Here is a 27428-nt window from a genome sequence, read left to right as displayed (position 1 = left end):
TCGGCGTGGTTTTTCAAGCTTAAGGGCGGATTGGTTTTTGAAGTTAATCGATAGAGCCGTTTAAAAAGATATTCCAAAAACTACTTTCAAAAATGAATTTTTTATTATTTTTTTTAAGATTTTTCAAGATTTCTTAAAATCATTATCGGTCGAATCGGTTCAAATTCTCAGGAAATCTAAGTTCAGCGTAGCCCTTTCGGAATGGCACCAACCGCGATGAAATCAGGTTCAACCGATTCAAAAGTTATAAGCGGAGTCACATAGTCACACACACACACACACACACACACACACACACACACACACACACACACACACACACACACACACACACACACACACATACATACATACAGACATACTGACAACATCGCGCGGGTAGTCGGGGAAGCTTCCTGTGACCTTCAAACGTCGAGATCTGATGAAAACTCGATTTTTGCCAAACCTGGTAAAAACAATAACTTCCCGATTTTTGAAAATCTGAGATTTTAGCGGGAAGTTAAAACTTTAATTGTTTCTACGTAGGTAATCAGTCTAATTTTTCGTAATATTGAATGTTTGTAGAATAAATTTTGTATTGAGGAGGAAGTATTTTTAAAAGTTTAGTGGTCGAACTGAAATTGGACTTAAAAGTATACCTTTGGTAAGAGAGAAGGATTTTCGATGTCCCACCAGTCATACTTAGTCAAATAATAATTACAAGAAACTTAGAGAGTAATGGAGGTTTTGACAAAGGGATGTTGTTAATTAATTATTCTTCTATATTATAAGATGAATTTTACTATAGTATAAGTTTTCAGTCACATAATTATAGCTTCTAATTGATGGAATTCAGAGTCAAATGTCCCACCAGTCACTATGGAATGCCCCCATAAGTTATTAAATATTAAACTTTGTACTTATTAGAAATTTAAATAGCGCGCGCGCGCCTTATATTTCGGCCAATAAGGAATTAGGTCTCATTTTTTTGCTCGTTTCGACTATTGACTAACTTCACACTCTCATGTATTTTTATTTTATTGTAGGAATACCTCTGTCAACTGTGGAGAGTGTGGGTACGAAATATCTTATAGACTCTTCTACTTTTATTTCTTACCTGTATTTAATAATACTTCACTATTTTAAATTTTCACTGTTATTAATATTTAAATTTAGAAAAAATTATTAGTAGAAATTTTTTTTTATTGTAGGTAAAATTATTTGTTAATAAAAATTTAAAAAATTGACAATTGTCAGCCTACTTTAGTATCATGAAGTAAAAAAATTGTAGGATCTAACTATAATTAATAATTATGTTTGATACTTGACAAATCACTACAAATTAACTTACAAAAATATTAGCTGACTTTTTGACAGTTTTATAATTATTTTTTATTAAAAAAAATTATTTGAAAATTTTGACATGTAGGAAGTTTGCACAATCTATAGTAATTCTTAAAAAATCGTCTTTTAGTTCTTATTTAATTATTAAAAAAAAATTTCAACGTCAGCTGATTTTAGTGTCACACTTTATCAGTAAAAAAAACAATGTTGACAATTGCCAGGCATTTAGTTGCGTAGTGTGATGTTATCACGGTTAACCTAGTCGCTGGTGGCGCCATCACACGCGAGTAAAATATGATAATTTATAGCGCGAGAAATTCAGAAACTTATAAAATAATTTAGAGAGACGCTAAGGAAAATCCCATTAATATTTTAGTCGTCTGGTCACTCTCTAGAAATTTCCATCCATTGTAATTAGAATAAGTATCGTAAGGAGATAGAACACTATTGTAATAGGATTAGAGTAAAATATATAGCTATAAGTTTAGTATTCGAGATAGTTCTCAAGTGTTGTAGGCTTAAGTTTTACTAGACTTATTACAAATTATATTTTAAGGTTGTTCGGACACTAATGCACTTGTGAATATCAAAAGCTAATTTTTTGATATGTTATGAATTGCTATCTCATACGTCTAAATTAATTTTTTGGATTAGATCTGACGAAAGGTTATGCTTTAATAAATTATTAAAAAATTGAAATTCAACATCTAGCCTATAGAGACTATTGGCGGATTGCACATATATCGATTTATTTGACTACCTCATAGGAAGATTAAAAAACAAAAAACTTGTATTTCAGTGAATCAACTTTTGTAGAATACGTTAAAAATAAAATGAAAATTTTCTGACGAAAGCTTTTAAAGATATTTTAATGCAAAAGATTCGAAATTCACGAAAATTTCAGGCCTTCATATTTAAAAATAAATAAACCACGTGATTCAGCGCAGTCTGGCAACATTGCACAGAACAGAACGCGCGAATTTTTGAATTTTAATAATTCCTGTGTATATTTATTTATGGGTTATGTTTTTCAACTCAACACTACACAGCTAGATAAATATAAACAGCTGTTATGCGCGGTGTTGCCAGGTCTGAGTTTTGTGAAAAAATACTTGAGTCAAACGTTGGCTATTCATTGTTTTATTAATGAAATTATTCAATTATTTTAATTAATAATAATGTAAGGTAACGGTTAAACTATAGTAATGAATTTTCGTATTCAAATTTTTAATTTTGATGAAAAAAAATTTAGATTCTATTATGACTTACGGGGTACTGTCCGTGCAACCTTAAGTACTATAGGGGCCGTATTCATAGTCCGGTCTTAAGTTTGTACCAAGCCTGTCTTCATGAAGACGGCCTTATCGGCTGTAAGTTATGATGTTTTCAGAGTCATTCTTTAAGATAAACTTGAGTAAGTAAAAAGTTTTAAGCAGGATCTTATTTTCAGTAAGATAAGCTTTAGTAAGACCCAACTTAAGACCAAGTCAACGCGTGTTCGTCAATTTCCGTGAAAATTCTTATGTTTCCAACAATCTCATTGGTTGAAAAGTACTTAAATTTTGACAATGAAGTTTTTTATTCAAAATTGTAAACAGATGTACAAATGTACCTTAGAAAATTGTAAGCCTCAAATTCAAGCCTCTAATTCAACTAGAAAATTATTACCGCAAGATCAGAAGAAAATATGTCAAAAAAAGGAAAAAGTACTAATTTTACCGCTGTAGAAAAAAAATATTTTCTACAAATTTTAAAAAATTATGCCCAAGTAATTGAAAATAAAAAGAGTTATGCTGCTACATTAAGTGAAAAAAAAGAAGCATGGGATTTCATCGCAACCGACTTTAATTCATCTAGTATAATTACTGAAAGGGTAAAATTAAATTTTTAATATGACTCTAAAATTAACAGCCACTTGATCAGTTTTTAATTAAATTTTACAAATAAATTAGTTTTAGAAAGTTTTTCTTGAAAATTGGACTTGTAGTTTTCAAATTTTCTACATCCCAAGCGTCACAAAAAATGTTAACTTTTGGTAGATTTCACTCAACAAGAAGTTAAAAATTAATAATTGTCAACTTAAATTTAACAAAACATTAACAAAAAAAAATTTGTGCCGCTTGGGATGTGAAATTTTTTCGTTAATTGCGTTTTATTTTGATTTTTTCAAAGAGAAACAATTAAAAATTGTTAGTTATCTGTTAATTTCATCTTTATTTTTTTAATACATAGTATGCCGAATTTATAATAATTTTTAAAAATATTGCAGCGAAATGCAGATCAACTCAAAAAACTTTGGTCAAATCTAAAAACAAAACAACGGAATGCGCTGACAACCAAAAAGCAACATCGCCTTGCAACTGGGGTCGGTCCATCAATTCCAGATTCTGAAGTTGATCCTGATATTTCCTTATTGCCCCAAACTTAATTAAAACTGCACCGATTTTATTTTCTTCAAATAAGTCTGAAGAAGAAGTTACTAGGACGTTTTCATCTTTTTTTCCTTCTGTAATTATTTTATTTTTAAAACTACCAAGATATTTGCAGTTCTGACTTTCTTATATATTGGTTAATCGTTCACTATTAATGAAATTATAAGAAATATTTTTTATCTAGCTAAGTGTAATGCTGTTGACTCAATGGAATGTGAAGAATACATAAGCCTTGAACAACTATTCCCAGATGATGAGAATGATGGCAATGATGATGAAGAATTACCACGTGAACCCTCATCGTCTATTGTTACTAAAAAATCGTTGGTAGAAATAGTTTTATTAGCCATAATACTTAAAATATATATTTTAATTAATATTTTTAAAATCATCTTAGCTCAACAATATAGGGAAAACAACTAAAGGAAGAAAAAAATCCACCCAATGAAGACGAGAAATTCTATAGAAGCGAAAGGTTAAGAAAATAATAAAGCAAGAAGAGAAATTATTTCAACTGAAATGGCAACATAAAGAAAGAGATACATAATCTAACAATAGAACACCTGAAACAAAAATATAAATTAGAGATTCGTGCAGCAACCGCTGCAGCTGAACTAAGTGAGTTAAATTTATTAAGACAACAAAATAAGAATTACGGGCATGATTGACATGATTTTTCTGGATATTTCTAGTTTATTATTAATTTTTATAATAAATAGCATAGAAATGTAAAGATAAAAATTTATCGTTAGTTTGAAAGATTTTATAAGGTGATAGCAATTTTTAAAATACAAATAATTTTATACTGTACGTTAAAAACTTTTCAAGTACCAAGGGCTAACAGTATTTTAATTTTTAAAGTTCATTTGAATGCAATTTTGTTCTATATTAGAGTGTTAAGCTCGTAACTTTTATTAAAGCATGTATTAAATTTTTATATTAAATAAATTACTTTTTAATGTAATCAAACCAAAATGTCAAGGTTGAAAATAAAATAGTTTTTATAAAAATTTTGTTTTTATTAAAACACGTTCAAAAACTTTTCTTATAGATATATTTTTGAAAAAGTAATTACAAATGATATCTATTTAACGAAAGTTTAAATTTTTATAGAATCCATTATATTTACAATTCTGAATTTATTACATTTACAGTTCGGAATTCAACTGAGATAAAATTGTGACTTTAATTTATGATTACAAATTATCAAAGAATACGTAGACAAGTATCCCAGTTAGTTCACGTTCAGAATATCTCATGTAAATTCGAGAATTTTGAAAAATTCGACTATCATGAGCGCTACCAGGCCATTCTGGAACAATATCTAAAAATTCCATCCATGAGCCAACAATCGCCTACGAAATAATAAAAATTATCATATTATAAGTTGTTCAGTCTGTAATGACTAGTGAAAATAAAAGAAATACTTACTTGTACATTCAGAGAAAAATAGCCCTTTCGATTTCTGTTGATTTCATTAATATTTTGAAACATTGTATGAACTCATCGGATATAAGTGCAATCAATTGCTCCATCAACCCGGGTATTCCAATTGCTCCATCACCAAATCCCAAACGTTCAAAAAGTCTCTGGTTTTCTAATTTTGCTGCTTGAGTTCGAGGCATTTTAATGTAATCATGAATTTCGCTTGCAAGTAAAACGCTCACCAAAAAACTATTCTGGAAACTGTTGGTTGTGATACTGTCATGGTATCACCTAAAACGAGCTGTAAGAATACTTTTATCAAAATATATATTTGTTTGAAAAATAAAACAGCTCTTTTCAGTGTTCTCTAAGTTAGCAAATAACTGTAAATAAGAAATAAATATTCTCAACTTGATTTATAATTACCTGAAAACTTGCAGTTGCATAAAATCGCAATCATAATAATTGAAAAATTGGTGGGATTGGTAATCCTCGTTTATTGACTTTAGTTAAATTTTTGTTCTATAAGAGGTAATATTCCGAATTTAACATTATCCTTGTCAAATCTATATCTTTACTTGAATTCGATGTCTGAACAAAAATCAAAAGGATCTTGCACATCTCGAATATAACGTTTTTGGAATACGTATGATTAAATCATCGTCGTCCAAATCAAAATTGATATCATTATTATCGTCGATGTCAATATTATATAACCCCAAAAATTCATTATTTGAACCACTTTTTCACTGTAAATACATTTAAGATTATCTCAAGTCAACTGAAATGATGACTTAGAAAAAACTCTCTTATTTGGATGAAAAGTAAGGTTAAGGTATTTTATAAGACCGTCTTATTTGAATATGAATACATCAGAAATATCTAATGCTCAAGCTTGTCTTAAGTTAAAATTATGAATATTTATCCCAGCCACATGTCTTAGATAAGATCAAATTTTGAAGTATATCTTAAGAAAGCCGTATATGAATCTAAACGCTGCCTTAAGCTTGTGCTTAAGGTGCACTTACATAAGCCGGAACTATGAATACAGCTCTAGGTAGTTTTCCAATTACGAGCACAGTGCGACTCATTGCCGCACGGTGCCGCATTAGCACATGTTTGATTGAAACAGATTAGTTAAGAAATACAGCAGTAGATTGCGTTGGTATTGCTTCAAGTTTTGGACAAAAATTCGAAAGTTTGGCAATCTAAAAATCTAAATATTTGTTTACCTGTATATTTAAATCTTTAAAATCTTTGGAAACATTCATGTTAAGCGGCTAATTCAAAACCCTCAATCACATCATGACAATGCTTACAAATATAAAAATCTAAAAAACGATTTCATTTTATAAAGATAAAATAATAAAAAGAATATAAATTCGTTTAAGTTAGTCATCCATAATTAAATATTAGAAATAAAAATATAATAGTTAAATATAATTTGTTTTATTGTATATATTTAATTTTATTGCAATAATAATTATTTATCAATAATAATAAAATACACTTACAACTGTCAAAAATAATAAAATTTGATAGATAATAAGATAAACGTTAATTATACCAACTCAATACAAAAAAATACTTTTAATTTGATGTAGACTCGTTGGTAACTCTTACGCATCACAGCCGCGAGCAAAGGTTTTTTGAGTGTCCAACTGTGTGAAGCGTTGCTGTTATTGGAACACTCGAAACTGCGCACAATGCCGCATTATGCGCTCTAGTGCTGTAATTGAAAAACTACCATACTTTATATTTGAAGTATTTACGAATAATCTATATGCCATCAAATCCACAGATTCGGTAGAATTTGGCGCCAAGTTCCGTTCAAATCCGTTGTAAACGGAGCGCCAGACTACCGACTGTGTTTACTGTAAGCAGAACGGTTTTTTGAGGCTGCGAAATTTTATTTAATTCTAAAATACTTGTTTTACCCAATTTGTTTATTATAACAGTAATTCATAATTTATTTCACCGTATTAATTAATTATATTCACTTATAACAATTTATTTACTTGAAATTATTAAATTTTATCAGCACATACTATAGCTCGCTCACAAATTTCGATCCCAACTTTTTTGATGGAGAAAGGTCAGCGCCACAGACTAGATAAAATAAAATGTGTAGTAATCCTCCTATAGATACGCAACTACAGTTAAAAAGTAATTCACAGCTTACATTTACGGCCGCCAGGGTGCACTGGAATTATATCTACATAAACTGTAGCTTCAAGGGGATAATTTGCAGTAAAAAATGCTGCCAACGCGAGATTTAAGTTGGTATTAATTGTAAATTTTCATTATAATTACAAAATACTAAAATCGAACAAAACAGTTTCACTGTAAAAAATCGCGCCAAGTCCACGTTCATAAGACTATTAAGAAAAAAAAAAAAAATTTCTTTTTTCTTTACAAAAAGATATAAAATAGAAAAATTTAAAAATCCAAGTAACCGATATGATTGTATTTGATTTTCGGAAATTAAAAAAAATTTTGTTGTAAATTTAAAAATTAAGAAAAAAATTTTGGAACGTACTTGGTGTGCGTCATTTTGTATTTCAATTTTTTTAAAGTCCTAGTAAATAGATTTTACGAATTTCATTAAAAGTAAAATATTTTGCAACCACGCACACTAAATACGTTCCAAAAATTTTTTTTTAATTTCCGAAAATCATATACAATCATATCGGTTACTTGGATTTTTTAATTTTTCTATTTTATATCTTTTTGTAAAGAAAAAAAAAAATTTTTTTTTCTTAATAGTCTTATGAACGTGGACTTGGCGCGATTTTTTACAGTGAAACTGTTTTTGTTCGGATATTCTATTACAAAAAGACAGTCTGGGCGGATTATTGGGATTATTCACCCTTATTTGAGGTGTAATGTCTCTAGATGCATCCAGTAGGTGACGCTACCAGCCAGTGAAGTGCAAATTTAAATGTAATTTAGATTATATTAAAATATTTTATTAATTCATAATTTAAATAGTGAATACTGTCGAAATTAGAAAAGTTTAGGTTCTGTATCGTAGAATATTTATTATATAGAGTATATTTTTGTTTCAAATAAATATAAGCTATTATCGAGTACAAAGTGACATTGTAGTTGAGTTCTGAGAAACCTTAGGTACTTGAGATTCTGAGGAAAAGCCATAAAAGACACGTGTGAGAAAAATTCTATGATCCCTTGTTTCAACGGCTAAATAATAACGTAACAAATATGTAACAAAAAAATAAGATCGTTAAATAACATATTTTTGTTAAACTTGCTTTTATGTAATATTGCAACGAAGTATATAAAAATTAAATTAACAATTCATATCATGTATCCAACTCATAAATAATTATTAACTAATGTTAAAAGAGAATAAGATTTTATAAAATAATATTATTAAATGATATTTATCTCTTACATTAATAATTAGTAGATTATAGATTGATAGAAATAGTAATAAGCTTAATCTAATTTGCAAAATACGAATATTAATGCACTGCAATATATATAATTTATAAATAAATATATGTGAATATAATAGAAAATATTATATATTAGTGTGTTAAAATCATTTACTATGCGTGACATTAATTTATCCCTGTTCGTGTTGCTTTTGTATTATTGGAAATGTGTATTTTTGGATATTTGAATAAATGGATATGGAAATTTCTAAAATGGACATTTGATTTTTGGAAATAATAATAAAAGTACTAAGTAAAATTAGACATTGATATAAATGGACACTAATAAAAGGGAAATAATTATAAATGTACAACTGCACTTATGGCCAATTTAAAAAATGAAATCTATTTTTGAAAAATGTTATATCCGATGATATAATAGATGTCGTTTTGATGCATTACGCGGCAAATTCGCTATAATTTGAATTATTTAATTTAATTTATGATAAATTATAAATTATAAATAATGCATTTTGTTTATAAACAAAATTGTTGTAGCAAAATTTCTCAGAACTAGTAATTTATTAATTCGGACATGTTGTCAGTCTGACTAGGTTTTACTCGACAATTAAACCTTGTGAAATAACAAAAAGTTTGGAAAATTTTTTCTAAAAGTGCACGCCTCATAACGCTCATCCTTTTTAAGAAAAAAAAAAATTGATGAATTGATTGAAAAAAAAAAAAAAAATTATAATTAAGTAATTTCTTACATAGTATTTTTTTTTTTTTTAAATATCAGCGCCCTTTTTTGTCATATGCACCATTCGAAATTATAAAATTAAAAATCTGAAAATACCCAAAAAAAAATCGTAAAAATTACAGTTATAAATATGGGAAAAAAAATCTATTAAACACAATTGTTAATGACTTGCAAGTGCATTTTCATAGCTGGAATATGATCTTAGAATTCAAAAATAACGAAATAACCATATTTTCGAATTTCAGTCTGTCGTTTGATTGTATCGAATTTTTTTAATCTTTAAATGACCTACACAGTGTTTGATAGATTTTTTTCTCTTATTTATAACTTTAATTTTCCCGATTTTTTTGGTTTTTGAGATTTTTTTGAATTTTAATCATACTCAATCTGAATCCAAAAAATTTTTTTATGTTGATAATTTCGATTTTTCATGATTTATTGTCATTTTTTTTAGTTTTTTGCTATTTTTTCAAATTTTGACGGCTCAACGGACTAATTAACGTTCAAATTCAGATTCAGTGAATTGAAATATATAAAAATCATGCTTGATATAGGTCCAAAAAATTTTATTCATCGCTGTGGCTGCAGTTTTTCGCAATTTTTTGCCTTATTTAGGGTTTTTTGGATTTTAGTCAAAATTTTGAGGGTGTAAGGGCAATAATAATTAAAATAATTAAAAATTATTTCTTTTTACGCCAAATTTGGTAATAAGTATAATTTTTTCGAATTTTCGCGCGCATTTTCAACATCGATGTCTACAATCGATGTTTCGATGTTTTTCTCAAAACATCGATGGTTCGATGGTGAAAAATTTCGAAAATCGATAGTCCGATGTCGATTTTTTTTGCTAACATCGCCCATCCCTAACTGCAACCCAAACTTTACTTACTGTAGTTCTTTCGCCCGGGAGTATTAAAATACTCGGTTTCAGCGCGGGAAAGGAATCATTTTAAATAAAAGAATTCTATTTAGACGTTATTTAATTTCGATCAAAATTATTTAGTTGGTTTCAATTTATTATTCAAGTTGACAAAATATTAAAAAGCTTCAAAATATAAAATTGAGGTTTACAATGAAGTGATCTTAGCAATCTAAGCTCTCGGTGAGAAGTGTCGTTACATAGTTTTTCCGAAGAGCTTCAAACTCCGTTCTTCTCCCACCATAACTCCCATACATATATCCGCTCTTGTACATATATAAGTACACATATTTCTACTACATATAAATGATTTTCACACACTAATATATAATATTTTCTATTATATTCACATATATTTATTTATAAATTATTTATATTGCAGTGCATTAATATTCGTATTTTGCAAATTAGATTAAGCTTATTACTATTTCTATCAATCTATAGTCTATTAAAACTATGAAATAGTTTAATTGTTAATGTAAGAGATAAATATCATTTAATAATATTATTTTATACAATCTTATTCTTTTAACATTAATTAATAATTATTTATAAGTTCGACACAGGATATAAATTTTTAATTTAATTTTTATATATTTCGTTGCAATATTATATTAAAGCAAGTTTAACAAAAATATGTTGTTTAACGATCTTATTTTTTTGTTACATATTTGTTACATTATTATTTAGCCGTTGAAACAAGGGATCATAGAATTTTTCTCACACGTGTCTTTTATGGCTTTTCCTCAGAATCTTAAGTACCTAAGGTTTCTCAGAACTCAAATACAATGTCCCTTTGTACTCGATAATAGCATATATTTATTTGAAACAAAATATACTCTATATAATAAATACTCTACGATACAGAACCTAAACTTTATAATTTGGATAGTGTTCACTATTTAAATTATCAATTAATATAATCTATATTACATTTAAATTTGCACTGGCTGGTAGCGTCACCTTCTGGATGCATCTAGAGGCATTACAGTATCATTTACTTAGTTAGTTTATGGAGGGTAGAGATACCTCTACCCTCCATAAGTTAGTTGTATGGAGGGTACAAGTACTTCTACCCTCCATACTTAGTTGAGCGTAATAACCCCTATATGTCAAGAAGAATAAAGTAGTTCCTAAGTTATTTTTCCATTTGATATAAATACTTTCAATGTTTTGTTTCTAATTGTTCTTTAATCTGATAATGGAATCTATTACGTCACTATAAAAATTCGTGTTCCCTTTAAAATATAAGTTCCTTATATTAAGTATAAATAAAAAGTGTATCAGTTTGATAAAAAAATAACGCGGTTTGTTGTATGGTAGTCAAGGAGACCGTGAGGCAGACAAGTGACACTGACCGGGCGTCGTCAGTTTAATTAATAATTAATTTCTGTAAGTTTAACTCTATAAGGATTTTTTTGTACTGAATGATAGCGAAAGCTAAGTTAATTTAATTATTTAAATCAGTCGTAATGATCATATTTCAAACTTATCATAAATTCAAAAAACTAAAACTGATCAACTTTACAAACTGATTGTGACAAGTATGATGATAACGATGTATTTATATCATTTTTACGTTTGTAAATAATTACTATTATTGATACGGCAAAGGATAAAATTACTGACCGTGGTCCAGTTTGTGTCGCAACTTAAAAATTATGAATAAAAAAAAATTTTACTCTAACAATTTAATAGGTATCATTAAATGAGTAGTATGAAGTACCTACCTTAGACATACCTTAGAACCAATTAACAGAAATTAAAAATATATCAATAATACAAATAGCACCTGAATAACCAAGAATTTGAACATTAAGATGATTAAGGAAGCCATTTATTAGTGATATTTTAAGTAATTTGTGTAATCATATGCGACAACTCCATAGGTAACTTTTCCATAATATTCCCTCTTACAATGGGATGAAAATGATATAGATAAACTTAATAATGTAAAATCAATTACTACTTAGTTTTATAATAAAAAAATATATGTTTTAGGAAACTTTAATCTTAAAATATAAGGGGTTAGTTAATAGGTAACTAGGTTTAATTTTGTATGGATGTTCTAGTTGTTGACCTTATAACTCTAACCTATTATAATTAAAGTTATTTATTCATTGACAAAACAACAAAATTAGAAAAATGCAACTATTTAAAATAATTGGTTATTTAAAATAATTGTTGGTAATTTTTGACAATTTTTTTTGCACTGAGTTTATTTATTAACAAAAATATATAGTAGATAAAAGATTATAAGTAAATGGCTAATTGGCTAGAAAAAAAATTATAAGTATTCCTTCGCAAAAATTATTCTAAACAAAAGAAAATGATAATAGCTAACGCTGATAATAAATGTATTTATAAAAAATCCAAAGTGAAACAGTGAAAAATCCAAAGTGAAAAAGATTTAAAATCTTGCTGTGAACCAAGAGAAATAAAAACAATTTAAAATAATAAAATAAAATTTTTTGTTTTTAAAAAATTATTTTAAGATCGAAATTTACTTATTGACTATTAAAGATTCTAATTTATTTGAGCATTAAAATCAATATCATTGATGTTAAGTATCTTCAAATTTGAGTTGAGCGTCTATAATCAAGCTTATTTTCGTGAATCACATTAGAAAATTTTCAAGGAAAAGAAACTGGGTCCTTAAAGATTAGCTTTCGAAAAATTGACTGATTAACAAATCGACTGATCAGTCATAAAAATGACTGATTTAACGCGGATTCATTATTTTTCGATCAAATAGTACGATGATTGGTCTTTATTTGCATTACAAAAATTTTTTTTAAATATTTTAAAACAAATGGTGATATTAAGATATTAAATTTAATTCGATAAAATAAGGTCTTTGGAATTTTTTTTTTTTTTAATTAAGAAAGTAAATTATCTGATCATTTCTTTTACATTTTTATTTTAATTTTCGTATAAGTTGGAGATTTAGTTGGAGAAATTCTAGTGAAATTGCTATTGATGTATCAATTAAAAAAGTCACAAAAATATAAAAATTTAACTAATTTCGAATAATTGTAGAAAAAAAATCAAAACATGGTTGACCCTGCAATCCATCCCTAAAACTTTGGGCTATATTCAAGCGTAAAACGCTTGGAAAATATTCCACGATGTTTTGAGCTCTTCAAGCTCAACAATATAGTAGTTTTTCTGTTTTTCCTTCAACGATAAAAAATATCCAGTTTTGAAAATTTATAAATTTGATATCTCTCGAACAAATAACAACACAAAACGATTATTTCTTATTTGCAGAATGATTCAGCAAGAAATTCCGAGGTTCTGCGAAAAGAAAACTTTTCAGAATTTTCTCCACAACAATATCTTTTGAATGAATTGACCGATTTTGGCTCGGCTCACAGCATTTAACGTGGCTTATCAGGCACAAGAAGTTTTCTCATTACCTGTAAAACGATCTGACAATAAATTTTGAACTTATGAAAAAAAAAAATTTTTTTAACATTTTAATTCACATGAAATTAAACGGAAGTAGGCTTCTTTCAAATATCCTAAATGGTGTTTCGATTAATCAAGTCGTTCAAAAGTTCTGAAAGGTACACACACATACACACAAACACACGCACGCCCATACATCAGGAGTCCTAATTTAGGACATCAATGTAACAATTGTCAAAATAAATTTCTAGAATCTCGTAAATACGTAGAGATCTGATGAGAATTTAATTTTTGAAAACCGAGACAAAACCAATAAATTCTCATTTTTATATGATTATTTGGACACTGTTATGCATTAATGTGTTAAGTGCTTTGGAAATTCTATGTACTTAACACACTATTGCATAACAGAGTCCATTTATCATATTTATTTGAAAATGATTATTTTTCATAGCGGAAAGTTGAAAAAATTAAGCCGTTTCTCAACGATTTCCGTTGAATTTTAAATTTATAAAATGACAAAAGCTAAGTTATAGGGTAACTGGTCCCTTTCTGCGGTTTTTTTTTTTTTTTAGAAGGCGCTGCGCGTAGGCTGCGACAGCTGACCAGTTATCTTTTTTTCTGAGCATGCAGGCTATCAAGCTCTCGGGGGAGAACGTTGTGCCTATAATTTCTTCGGTGCTGCTTCTGTAGTCCTTCCACCGTACACACTCGAAGAACTTATATTCGGCGTCGTCTATTTGATCTGGGCAGTATTTTCACATTGTTGTGGGGTGCAGGTCCATCTTAAAAAGATAGGCGTTAAACTGTGTCCTGTCAATAGCTGGGTAAGGAAGAAGTGTGTGTCCCCGTGCTTCAGTGAGAGCCAGACGTTGATGTTTGGGATCAGGCGCGCTGTCCATCTGCCCGTCTCCCCCGATGTCCATCGGTCCTGCCACTCTTGCTGCGTTTCCACCTCTATTCTTGCTCTTGCCTCCTTCATGTTTTCTCCACTGGTTTTAGCGTCATAGAGTTTTGCTCTCTCGAACGCTAGTTAGTCGATGGGCGCGGCTCCCGCAATGACCAATACAGCCGCTTCGGAAACCGTGCGGTAGGCACAGGCAAGCCTGAGAGCGCCTCGCCGCTGCACTGCCGCCATCTTTCGCCGGTAGGTCAGCTTTAATATGTCTGCCCATATCTCCGCTATTCTCGTCTATCATTTCCCCTAGATAGCGCAGGGCCCTTGTTGGCGTCAGTGTTGTCCCGCCCATGTTCATGACGAAAGGTTTTGAGAACCACTTTTGTCGAGTCAAGACGAAGATCTCGGTTTTCTGCTTGGCGAGTTTCAGGTGATGTTTCTCAAGCCAATTTTCGACGGCATCAATATTTTCCCTAACAAGTAGTTCTGACTCCTCGGCACTGTCTACTATTATCGTAGCCGCGACATCGTCTGCGAAGCCCGTGAGCTCCACTTGTTTTGGTAACGGGATTTCCAGGAGTTCGTCATAATCCGCGTTCCATAGGTCGGGCCCCATGATTGAACCTTGCGGCACACCAGCCGTTATGTCATGTTCTTGTTGGCCCTCCGTCCTTTCTGCTATCAGAGTTCTTTCGTCGAGATAGTCATCAACTATTGCCAGATTTTCTAGGTTCGCGTCAAATTTGTGCTCTAAAGTATCTAGAATGCCACCCCAATTCGCGCTGTTGAAAGTGTTTTTGATGTCTAGTGTCAGGACAAGACACACCTTGCGGGCTTTGAGGCTACCGGACCATGCTTCTCTCACTATCCCTACGACTTTCTGGATCGCGCCGACTGTCGATCATCCTTTCTTGAAATCATGTTGGTTTGTTGCAAAACCTCGATCGATTCGTTGCGTATTCTTCCCTGTATGAGCTTCTCGAGCAGTTTCCCAGCTATGTCAGGCATGCAGAGTGGTCTGAATGACGAAGGTGTTACAGGGCTACATTTACCTTTATCTAACAGAACCAATCTCTGCGGCTTCCAGGCCGTTGGAAACGTGCCAGTTGCTAGGCATGCGTTGTAACCGTTCAGCAGTATATCTGGGTATTCCAGGGCTACAATCTTGATCACCGATGCCGGGGCACCATCAGGGCCAGGTGCTTTTCCTGTCTTGAGAGTCTTCGTCGCGTCATGTAGTTCCTTGGTTGTGAAAGGTGTTACGCTGTTTTTCATATAATGTCTTCTTTCCCGCGGTAGGTGTTTGGGAAACAGCTCCGCTACGATGCTGTTCACTAAAGCAGGTGGTTCGGCCCTTCTGGTGAAGCCTTTCCAAGTCGTTTGGCGACAATTTGGTAGGCTTTACCCCAGATGTCTTTATCAAGGTTGTTACAGATCTCTTGCCACAATTTTGCTTTGCTTGCTTTGATAGCCCGGTTTAAGTTCTTTTTGGTCTGCTTGTACTCGCTCGAATGTAGATCTTGATTGGGAGAGCGTTTCGCAGCTCTCGTTGCTAGCCGACGTAGCTCGTGGCATTTTTTTCGAAGTTCTGCTATGTCTTGAATACACCAGTATGCCGGCCTATGGAAGCCTCGCTCTTTCATTCGTGGCATAGAAGCATCGCATGAAGCGACGATCACTTCCATCGCTTTTGACACTAACGTTTCCGTCTCGTTACGGGTATTCGGAATCAGGTTGTTCTGAAAAGAAGACGAGCTTCGTGTCAAAGAAGTTCGCAGTGCCTCTAAATCGAGCTTCCTGGCATTCCATTTCCGTGGTCGATGATCACGACGCGGTACCGGAATAGGTGCTAGTCGAATGCTGAATGTCATATTTTGGTGATCACTGCCACTGTACTCCTCTGATACTGTCCAATCCTCGATCATGTTCGCGATCCTTGGAGTCGCCAACGTGATATCGAGGATAGATTCCTGGTATCCTGGTCTTCTGAAAGTCGTAGTATTTCCGGTGTTCAGCACTATGAGGTCGAGTCTTGCTGCAAAGTCTGCTACTTCGTTGCCTCTAGTGTCAGAGAAATCAGCACCCCATTCAGCCCATTTCGCGTTGAAATCGCCAGCCACGATGACTTCCTCGTTGAACTTGCCGATGGCGTCCTCTATGTCTGCCATTTTTTGTCGGAACACCCTAATCCCTTCATTAGGTGAAAGGTAGACGCTTATAAAGTAGGTCGTGGGGGTTTTGATCCAGATGAATCCTGATCCGCTTCCGCTGTTGTCGACGGTGATGTTCTTCGTGTTAGCGATCCAGATTGCTGCCGTGCCGGATTTATCAGCGAACCGTGCTCTATCTTGAATGGTGAGATGTTGCTCGCAGATAAGGCAGATGTCAATTTTGTCTTCGAAGATACGCTGGCGCAGTAGATCTTGCGCTAAAGCGCACCTGTTCAGGTTGCCTTGCAATAAGCGCGTCATTTATGCTTTCTCGTGACTTCGGCAAGTGCGGTGCGGAATGCCTTACAAGCCCCGGAGTCGGCTATATGATATAAGCCATTCTGAGCGTCTTTGCCTGGCGTACAAAGGAAGCATTTTGGCTTCTCCGTGCAGTTTACGGACTTGTGGTTTTCTCCGCCACATTTATAGCAACACTTGCTTCTGTCCGGTCCTATACAGTTACGCGTTTGGTACCCAAAACCAAGACATTTATAGCATCGGGTTACTTTCGCAACTTGGCGTATGCGACAGTTAACGCATCCGATCTTTATACAGGCCTTCTCAATGACCTTGATCGCGTTAGCCTCGTCTATCTCGCAGAAGGCTGCCCGATTGCCTCGTGGTGTAAGTTTTGTCAAATTCAGGCGTTTGATCTCCAGGCTGTTTGTGAAGTCGCGTTGTAGTGCTTCACGGACATCATCTTCAGTAGAGACTCCATCTAGGTCGAGGATCTCAATCGTTGTCGTGGGCGTGAGTGTTTTGAGCGTGCCAATGTTAGCAGTAGCTGTCCTTACGGCGTCAGTGAAATAACTGTTATCCTCACTCTTCCGAGCCATTTCAAGGAGGACACCCCCGAGTTTCGTCCGTTTTATAGACTTTATGTCTACTCCAGTCTCTGTCGGGTTCACTTTTGCCTTGATTTCCTTGAGGAGATCGGCGTAAGTTCGCCCTTCTACTGGTTGGACAAGAATAGCCTTAGTTCTTGTCTTCTTCCTCCTTGGTTTCTTAGAGCCACCCTTACTTGGCGAGTTTTGAGCTTTATTAGGGGGAGCCACTGTTTCGTGTTCTTTTTCTTTCTTCTTCCCATTTCGGTCCACTATAGTCCAGGTGTCTTCCCGGGCTGTCCTTTTCTGTGCTGGCTTCTCGATTGCTGAAGAAGGGCTGGGCGTGGACAGCTGCCTCTTCTTGTTGTCCTTTCCTTCTGTGGTAGTTTTTCAGGAGTGATTGTGGTTTTTTGGTCAGACCCGGAGTTGTTTGGGTCGCCATGCCTGGTGATTTGTTGGCCAGCCTATATGCCGTAGCAATGGACGTAACCAATTTTCTGATTTCATAATGAAGATTTCTTTTGTCCTTGATGAAATCAGCTAACTCTTCGATCTTGCTAACTCCCGAGCCGCTCCATTGGCGATTATTGGCCGGTGACGGTCGGTAGAGAGTCGATCCTTTCGCGGTAAGCATGAGTAGTGACGGAAGCAATAGGTCCTCCACTTTTTGGAGGAACGTTTGTTGACTGTCCGTCTACTTCCATCGGAGCTGTTTTTTTACTCCCTGTAGCATTACTAGACAGCGGAGTCATGGGGTCCACCCCGCTGTTTAAAGGGTCGAAAACCACGTCGATTGCCGCTACTCCGGTCAAAATCGGTTGATTCGTTCGAGAGATATTATGAACGAAAGAAAACCGAAAAAAGTGTTTTTTCGGAATTACTTCGAAATTCCTAGTTCGATCGATTTAAATTCTTTATGAGGCTCAGAAAACTGCGTCTAATGCCGCCAACTGCGCGAAAATCGGTTCATTCATTCAAAAATTATTGCGGTTTGAAAATTCAAAAAATAGTGTTCAATGAAACTTCTATCAGAGTTTTAAGCTCGAAGAGCTCAAAAACGTCATAAATGCAAATTTAAACGCCTAGGTATAGAATTAGCGGGAATTCGCAGGGATAGTCTTCAGGGTCAACCGTTTTCCTAATTTTTTTTGTATACAATCCTAGTGGTTTTTTTTTTCTATTCATTATGAAATCTACTTCCATTTCGGCTGCCGAATGGCCTTTTTTTCTTAAAACTAGAATTAAACTAGCAGATACTAGCTTTAACTGAACACTTTAGCCCGTCGTCCTATCGGAACGATAGCCAATCAAGGAAGACAAAAAAACTAAATATTAAATATGATAGATTATTTTAAAGTACATTAGGGTAACCTTTGGATATTGTAAATCATTAAAATATCTATGTCCTCGAGAATAATTTTTATATTGAAAAGTTCTTTTAAGGACATATTCTTAAAGGTTTAAATTTTGAAAATATGGAATCAAAATCGATTTTTTCCAATTTATAGACTAGAATACCCCCTCCAAGTTATGAAGTGTGGTAGTTACAATCAATGAATGTACAAAAATGTAATATATTCAAATGTAAATATTATCTGAATTTTAAATCTGCAAAAGTAGGCAAGAAAAATAGATCAGTCGAGTTTCAAGTCTAGATTCTAAAAAATAATTTTATTATACATATAATGGAGCTGAGATACATAAATATACATTATTCTATTTTTATTCAAACCAGAATCTTTTTGGTTATTAATTTATTTCTATTCATAATTTTGTTTTGTTTTTTTTTTTGTTTTAGAATTATTGACACAGACATCAAGTCATAATTTATTATTTTTAGTGTAGAGTTAAAGAGATTTGATTACCATGACTACAACAGGAGGTCAGTTTACTTTAGCATCGTCTACAGGAGCTGTTCATAGTGGTAACAATTCAATAGCTGAGGTGGAAGTCAAGCCAAATATTATTGTTGTTACTGCTCCAAGTACTAATAGTACATCTACTATAGCACAAAGCCAATCTACGAGGAATCAACAGATTATTACAGTGGTCACTAGTCCAAACTCTTCAAACACCAGCAATCTACAGCCCATACAGGTTCTTATGATACTTACTTGGAGTGACTGGTTAATATCTCTCTACTTTGCCACCACTTTTTTATTTTTTTTACTCTATGAGCCTACAGGCCATCCCTGCAACCCCGCTAATTTCAAATGCAAAGTGCTCCAAATTTCACTTATTCGCTCTGTGCGCGTGGACGGAGCTAAGATTCTAACACTCCTGCATTAACAGTATTAGTGTATTCATGCATACTGACAGTGCCACCAAAATAGGGGCTCGAGCGTTTTTGGAGGCTCATGGCACTATATATTTACACAATACTTACTTGCTTTCAAAGTAGCATATGTATGCTTCGCCCAGGTGCACAGAGCGAATTAAAACGTTCTTGAGCTCGAAGAGACATGGTTATACCACTATTTTAACCCGTTGAGGACACGTCGAAATAATTACGTAGCGGACGCACGGGATTCAGCCGACCTCATGTAACAAAACAGTTCTTATTCGTGTTCTATTTTATGTATTTGACTTATAATTAGCGCCAAACTTTAGTATAACATTCCCTTTGAATAACCTAAAAGCTATTAGGTAGATTTCGTAAAAATCTATCTATTGCATTGACCCTTGTGTCGGAATTCATACCGAATTTTATCATTTTATCTCATATTTAGTCGAGTAAGGATCTAAATTAGCATTGGTTTAAAAGGTTATATATCTATATACATATAATGAAAATGGGGTTTCGTAGACCGTCAATCACGCCAAAACTACTGAACGTATCGACATGTGACTAGGACCATTCGACGCGGGATGAATTGTATATGGTTATAGGCTACTTATTTTTTGGATTTTATTAACTCTTTCTCATTTTTTTTACGATTTACTTTTATATACATTTTTTCCCGCTAATAAAAACAAAAGACACTTATTTTTCATTAATTTGTTTTTAATATGATTTTCTTTTGTTTTTATTACGTAACCTTAATATTTGATTGATTTAACGTCATTTAAAAAAGTTTAAGAAAGAAGCTAATTATGTCGGGTGAACTAAGTGTAGAAAATTTATATTTATACGCTGATCGTGTGTTTGGTTATGATAATTGGTTCCGTAAAATAAAATAGTTCGATTTCTATGAAATCTACTAAAAATATTGCTGTTTATAAATTGGGACTTTTTGAAACATGAAATTTAGGACATGTCTATTGAGATTCAATAACATTTACTAGAAATTTCCTTACAATAAGCGTCTCTTTAGCAGCGAGAAAAAAGTCATTGTAAGGTTTCCAAAACTTAACATTACATGTAGTAATTCAGTCAAGGGACTAAGAATTTTATATACATATTATTTTTACTGATTACATCATTTATAAATTGTTCTTATTGCGGGATCGCGGGAATGTAACAGATTAAAATGAATGCATTTTCCGAGTCCTTGAGATGTGGAAAAGAAATTTGGCTACTTATTTCAATAGAATTCATAAAAAACATGTACAATTAATTTTCTATAAAAAATTGATGTCACGGAGAAAATTTTAGTTAACAGAAAATTCGTCACACTTTAAGCTAAGCAAATTTCAACTTCAATTATGAGACCTACCATTATTTTAACTGAAACTTTCAATGCTCATTTAAAATTTTTTTTTTTTATGTCAATTATTATTCATTTTTGTAAAACAGCCACGGAAACGTTATAATGATTGCACATTGAAAGTTACAATGAATATTAGCTAGAAAAATCACATGGATAAAAGGTACAGGCTAATTCGATGGAATTTAGAATCTGTGCAAATTAAAATAATATCGATGCTTACAATTCTATCCGCGGGGCATATTTATGTTTATACGAAAATAAAAAATCTGGAAATCGGTTGACCACGCAGGCCAACCCTAGAACTTTCCGCTAAGTTAGAATTTGAAGCGCCTCAAAATGTGTTTTTTTGGTTAATATTTGAGCTTTTCAAGCTCTAAACACCGTTTTTTACAGTATTTATTAAACGACTATAACTTTTGAATGCGTCGTTCGATTTTCTTTTTTAAAAAAGCACTCGACGCAGTTTTTATGCTCTCATGCTCGCACTCACGGTTGAATAATTTTTGTGTTTAAGAGATGTTTGGTCACTCGAATTTGTCTGACTGATGAAATATAACTTTGTAATAGTTACTTCAATAACATATTTAAAAATCAGACGTGTAAAAATAAGTAAAGTTCATTAATTTTTTGTCGAGCTTTAAAGCCTCTGACAAAAGCTCTGGTCCATGAAAAGTGTCTGACACTTTATGATACTAGTTTAGAATAATATTCTACAAAATATATATAAAGATCAGCCATACTAATTTAAGTTAGATAACTCTTATTTTTAGTTACCTTTCTCACCTGGTACCTGCCCAGGTGTCACAGAGCAAGCTTCACAAGTACGCAGGTATTCAAAGCACACTAGACGTTACTGAGTAGTTAAGGTTTCATCCATGTGAAAATAAGTTATGTCAGATCGCTCTGGGATCTTGGACTATATTATCATTATTATGATTATTATTGTTTTTTATTATAATAACTATAGAATATTGAGTCTAAATCGAAGCCGCTTTTCTAATATTTCTTTCTTAGTCCTCATTGTGAATATTTTTCTTTGTAAAAATGTAGAGGCAAAATTAAAATAAATTTTGTGAGTGGAAAAAATTATGAATACAAACTATCTTATTTAATTATTTTAGCTCGTAGTACAAGATCCTTTGGAAACTGCTGCGGATTCATCGAATGGTTCATCTGGAACATCTGCTCACGTGACAGCTCAAGTAGTAGTGAACACAACTCATTCAGGTCAACATAACCTTCTAAATTCGGACGCAGCATCTTCATCTACCAGTGGAATCGTTAGTGGTTCACCTCATTATATTACCGTAACAGGTATGGTATTAAATCAATAGTTGGATTTCAATTTTTATGAATTTAAATATGTTAGAATACACCCTGCTTTTATATATCTACGATGATTTTTCTACTATCATAGTAATCTTTGTAATCGTATATTTTTTGTTATTCGTATAAAAGGGTGACTGAGATATGAATTTGACATCACAACTAACAATCAAGTTTGTAAAATTAGCTTTATTACAGTCCAGCATTGTTATCAGTACTTCGAAAAATAATTAATCAATAAAATATTAATTGAACCAAACAATTAGCAACAAAAAAAGCCCATTCGGCCAAAGCCGATTTTATCAGCCTAGCGAACTACCACCCGAAATTTTCGTTACCGACACTAGCTAAATTAATGTGTAGCCCCCGTGATGTCACAGGACGACATGAAGAGGGGAAAATCAGTTGCGAACCTCAAAACCCGATCATTGATTGACATTTCGATCTATCCCCCGGTGTCAACCACCACGCTAGATTTTTCTTTGTCAATTTAACATACCTCTATTACCACTATTAGGTGATTACTCACCAAAACTCACTAAAATTCATAAAAGTTTATTGTTAATTATTCTAAGTAATCTAATATTCTCTATTACTACTATTAGGTGACTATCCTTACTATAAAAATAGATAAGAGTGTGAAGTTAGTCAATAGTCGAAACTCGCAAAAAAATGGGACCTGATTCCTCATTGGTCGAAAGTAAAGCGCGCGCGTAGCGCGCTATTTAAATTTCTAGTTCACCATAATTTACTACTAATTCTTTATCATATTTCTAATATTAAATAATATTCTTTCTATTATTACAAGTATTCTATTTCATTGTTAAGTTACGTTACCGAAATATCACAAGTTTATATTAAAAGTGCTTATTTTGTGTAATAAAGTTAAGTTTATTGTAATTACCGCTATACACACATCATTACTGAAAATACCACTATCTATTTACTACGACTATCTATATTCAATCAAAAGGGTCAATCAAGGAGGCAGAATAATCACCGCAGTAATATTGTAAGTAAGTAAAATAAATTAACTGACACGCGTGAGAACTTCTGTCCAGATTTGGTAAAATAAGTTAAAACCAAAGACATTCATTTGTTCACGGAAGCGGAACATTCCAGAGCAGCGAATCCCAATTTTTAGAAGCTTAGACGACTATTTTCTTATCCGCGAGGTTTAGTGGTCTAAGTAGTTAAATTTTTAAGAAAAGCAAAAATTTAGTGTTTCAATGTTTAAATTGATCGAACAAGAAATTTTGGAGTGATTACGAAAAAACGATTTTTTTCGTTAACGATAACTCATGAACGAATTAACCGATTTCGACTGGGCTAAAGGCAATCGACGTGGTTTTTTAATATTAAGAGCTGATTAGTTTTTGAAATGTATCGATATAGCCGTTTGGAAGTTATTAAAAAAAAACCACATTTGAAAACATTTTTTTTTGCAGTTTTTTTGAGATTTCTCAAAATCTACTGGCTCGAATCGGTCCAAATTATGGTCAAAATTTAAGTTTGGTCAAGCCCTTTCGAATGGTGCCAACCGCGATGAAAAAGTCTTATCATAGTTCGATGAAACACGATTTTTTAAATTTTCAAACTGCTGTAACTTTCGAATGAATCAACCGATTTTCAGGTGGTTGGCGGCGATCTATGTAGTTTTCTGAGCTCTAAAAAAAATTTGAAATAAAAAAATGATCTGATAAAACATTTTGGAGTTATTACAAAAAAACACTTTTTTCGATTTTTTTCGACAACGATATCTCACGAACACATCAACCGATTCTGACGCACTTGGTGGCGATAGATGTGGATTTTTAAGGTTAAAAGCTGACTAGATTTTGAGGTCGATCGGTTCAGCCAATTCGGAGATATTTCGAAAAAATGAAAAAAAAAAAAACAACTTTTTTTTTCACTTTTTTTGCAATTTCTCGAAATCTACTGGTCCGAATTGGTTCCAATTTACAGGAAATTTAAGTTTGGCGAAGACCTTTTGAATTACACCAACTTTGATCAAATCGGCCAAGCCGTTCAGAAGTTATAAGAGGTTTACATATTGGCTCCGAGGGCAACCGTACGCAGCGCCATCCGTGGCGACAAAAATAACTTCACTCCCAGTGTTTATGCATGCAAACAATGGGTATTTGATAGAAAAATATTAATATGTAAATAATTATTATCTATAAGTCTAAATGTTAGTGGCCAAATATCACAAATTAAATATAAGTAAATAATAAAAAAAACAGTTAGAAAAATTAAATTTTCTTAGCTGTCAAAAAAGAGTTTGGAGTATGCGAATGCTGGTTAACCTGAATGCAATTTTAAGATGAATAAAATAATCAAAGTTGGATTTGAAAAAATCACTCACTCAATTGACTTTAATAAACAAAAGATAGTCAATGGTAAAAAATTAAGTGAAGTAAATGTTGTGGATGTAGAAGAAATAAAATTTCATGATCAACCTACCAAAGTAAAATGTAAAGTTTTTAGACAGACTAGTGTCTCAGAAACTCCGTATAAAGTTGAATTACAAGTAAGTAGGGTTTATATATTTAATAATTAACATATTAAAATTAAATAATATTTTAATTAAAAAATGATTTTTTCAGTTAGATGCTGCTAGACATGTAATCCAACGGACTTGCACATGCATATCTCAAGCATGTGGAAAATGCAAACACATTTATGCACTAATTGATTTTATAAATAAACATACTGGTGACTCAAAAACTTCTGAAGAACAAAGTTGGGGTAAGCCATCTACTAGTCAGCTTGCAAAAGAAATTTTTGCGAAGCCATTATTAGTTACTGATGATTTTATTTTCAAAAAAAGTTATGAACCTCTTTACGATGTTCAGTACTCGGAATTGGAAAAAATAAATTGTTCATTTCGACTTGTTTTAAAATATGAGAAAGAATATGCTATGAGAACAGCTGTAAGGGTATTTCTAGAAGATTTATGTGATGAAGCTATTATTGATGTACAGAAGAGTATTAGTCTGAAATTGATTGCTAGTTTACTCCAAAAGTCGAAGCAAAGTAGACTTTATTCATGTGATATCATTTTTAAATATGTAAAAGTTTATGATTATTATAATTTTAATGTTAAATTGTATGATTACCAAATAATGAAGTTGTGTTTAAATACCGAGAAGCAGAGTGGATCGGATGAGTGGTTTTCTTCGAGAAAGTGTCGAATCAGTACTTTTCAAAAAACTCACTCGATTAAGACTAACAAAAAGAAAGACAGTGAAACCTTAGCTTACAATTTAATAAATGGTTCAAGAACAATAACTAAAGCAATGGAATATGGTATCAAAAATGAAAAGAAAGCTGTTGCAGATTATGTACAAAAATACGATGTCGACGTAATATCTACCGGCTTATTTGTTAAGCCATTGCAATCATGGCTGTGTGCCAGTGTTGATGGCATCGTCGTAAAAAACGGTGAAGCAATTAAAGTTTTAGAAATTAAGTGTCCTTCCACGTGTTCATCAAAACCTATCTACGATGAAAAAAATAATAAATTTAATGTTAAATACTTACAATTAGAAGAAAATGGAACTAGTCTTAAAAAAAGTAACATCTATTACACTCAATGTCAAGTGCAGATGTATGTTGTTGGTTTGGATCAATGTGATTTATTTAATTGGTCTCCAAAGGGTAGGCCCTCGCGCTAGCCAACGCTGACTAGAGTGATCACTCATTCAAGTTGTTGCTTAAATGGGTGATCGCCCAAGTCAGACGTGTGCCGCCCGGCTATCTCTGCCACCTCCAGAGGCTGGCAACATAACGCACATATTTTTATTTATAATCACTGAAAAATATTGGTGCGTGCCGGGATCGAACCCGGGTCTCACTCTTTCGAAAAGCGGGCACCGAACCGACCAGGCTATTGCCAGGCTCAAAAAGAAAATATTTTATAAATAATATAAAAAAGTATATATTATTAATTGTTTATTTAAATTCAAGATATGTGCCTTACTTGTCATTAAAAATGATTATTACAAAATTTTATTATCAATTGTTTTTAAAATAATAACATAATATGTATATCTAATAAATTTTATTACTTTCCTACTTTTGTTATATTTTTGAAGTAATCTTCACCTTCTTCCACTTCTTCAACTTTAATGATTGGAGGTTGTAAGTTAACTAAAACGCAGCACATGAATACTATCGCATCACTATAAGGTAGCAAATCGATTGTAAATTTATCAACAATTTTGTATGTACGAATTCTTTGCATGACTCGTTCAATATGAATCCTCACACTCGCAACTTGATATGTTTCTTCTACTTGTTCTGCTGTAAATGTTTTATTGTACAAAAAAGGTGGCATAACCATCAATATTCCTTTCTCGTCTTCTTCGAGGAGAGTTTTGATTTGTGGAAACCCTTTATCAGCGAGTACCAAATCACCAGGCTCGAGCAGGTCCAAAAAACCACAAGTACTTGTTATTTTAGCATCTGTGGATTTACCACCATAACACCGTGAAACAAAAGATATGTGTCCGGACGGAGTACAACCTACTAAAACTTTTAAACGGGATCCTTTTTTGTATCGGGAATAGAATTGGACTCGATGTTTAATTTTTGATGGCTGTTCAACATGAAATTCTGTGCAGTCAATAATTACTCGGCAATTATTATAAGAGTCCTTGAAAACATCGGGCATCATTGCACGGATTGTCTCTTTAGTTGGCCACGAAACAAAATTTTTACACGCACCAGCTAAATATACCAGTTTCGGGCGCAATGTTGCTAATTGTCAATATGTATACGATAATGTTAGTACTACTCCAAATCAGTTCTACTTCAGGGAAGTAACAGAGGAAGATGTTGTGCGTAATAT

General features: G+C 32.5%; 2 protein-coding genes and 2 long non-coding RNA genes across 6 annotated transcripts in view; 2 read left to right on the top strand and 2 right to left on the bottom strand.

The window, feature by feature from the left end:
- Positions 1-2675: 2675 nt before the first annotated feature.
- Positions 2676-4258, top strand: LOC123260657. Of its 2 annotated transcripts, none has more exons than XR_006508485.1 (4): positions 2676-3196; positions 3593-3831; positions 3940-4078; positions 4153-4258. It is a non-coding gene; the product is annotated as an uncharacterized LOC123260657 (long non-coding RNA). The 2 variants fall into 2 exon arrangements; XR_006508486.1 differs by having other exon boundaries at positions 3940-4082; positions 4153-4245.
- A 695-nt stretch (positions 4259-4953) lies between these two features.
- On the bottom strand, positions 4954-5812 carry LOC123261095. 2 transcript variants are annotated; one of them, XR_006508608.1, is made up of 3 exons: positions 5607-5812; positions 5187-5481; positions 4954-5110 (listed from the first exon to the last, which is right to left on the bottom strand). It is a non-coding gene; the product is annotated as an uncharacterized LOC123261095 (long non-coding RNA). The 2 variants fall into 2 exon arrangements; XR_006508609.1 differs by having other exon boundaries at positions 5187-5471.
- A 3224-nt stretch (positions 5813-9036) lies between these two features.
- Positions 9037-17037, bottom strand: LOC123261396. Its single transcript, XM_044722990.1, has 3 exons — positions 15972-17037; positions 14947-15325; positions 9037-9052 (listed from the first exon to the last, which is right to left on the bottom strand). The coding sequence occupies exons 1-3, from the start codon at positions 17035-17037 to the stop codon at positions 9037-9039; spliced, it is 1461 nt and encodes a 486-aa protein (XP_044578925.1).
- Positions 11263-27428, top strand: part of LOC123262222 (DNA-binding protein RFX2) — a 98847-nt gene continuing 82681 nt past the window's right edge. The window contains exons 1-3 of the mRNA XM_044724372.1: positions 11263-11649; positions 19399-19697; positions 22372-22564. Coding sequence (XP_044580307.1) covers positions 19467-19697; positions 22372-22564 — 424 coding nt within the window. The 5' untranslated portion in view covers positions 11263-11649; positions 19399-19466. The remainder of the gene's footprint in view (positions 11650-19398; positions 19698-22371; positions 22565-27428) is intronic.

Source organism: Cotesia glomerata, linkage group LG3, assembly GCF_020080835.1.
Source record: "Cotesia glomerata isolate CgM1 linkage group LG3, MPM_Cglom_v2.3, whole genome shotgun sequence".
In the NCBI taxonomy this organism is placed as follows: Eukaryota; Metazoa; Arthropoda; class Insecta; order Hymenoptera; family Braconidae; genus Cotesia; species Cotesia glomerata.
The sequence above is the reverse complement of the archived record's forward strand: the minus strand, read 5'-3'. Positions and strand labels throughout refer to the sequence as shown.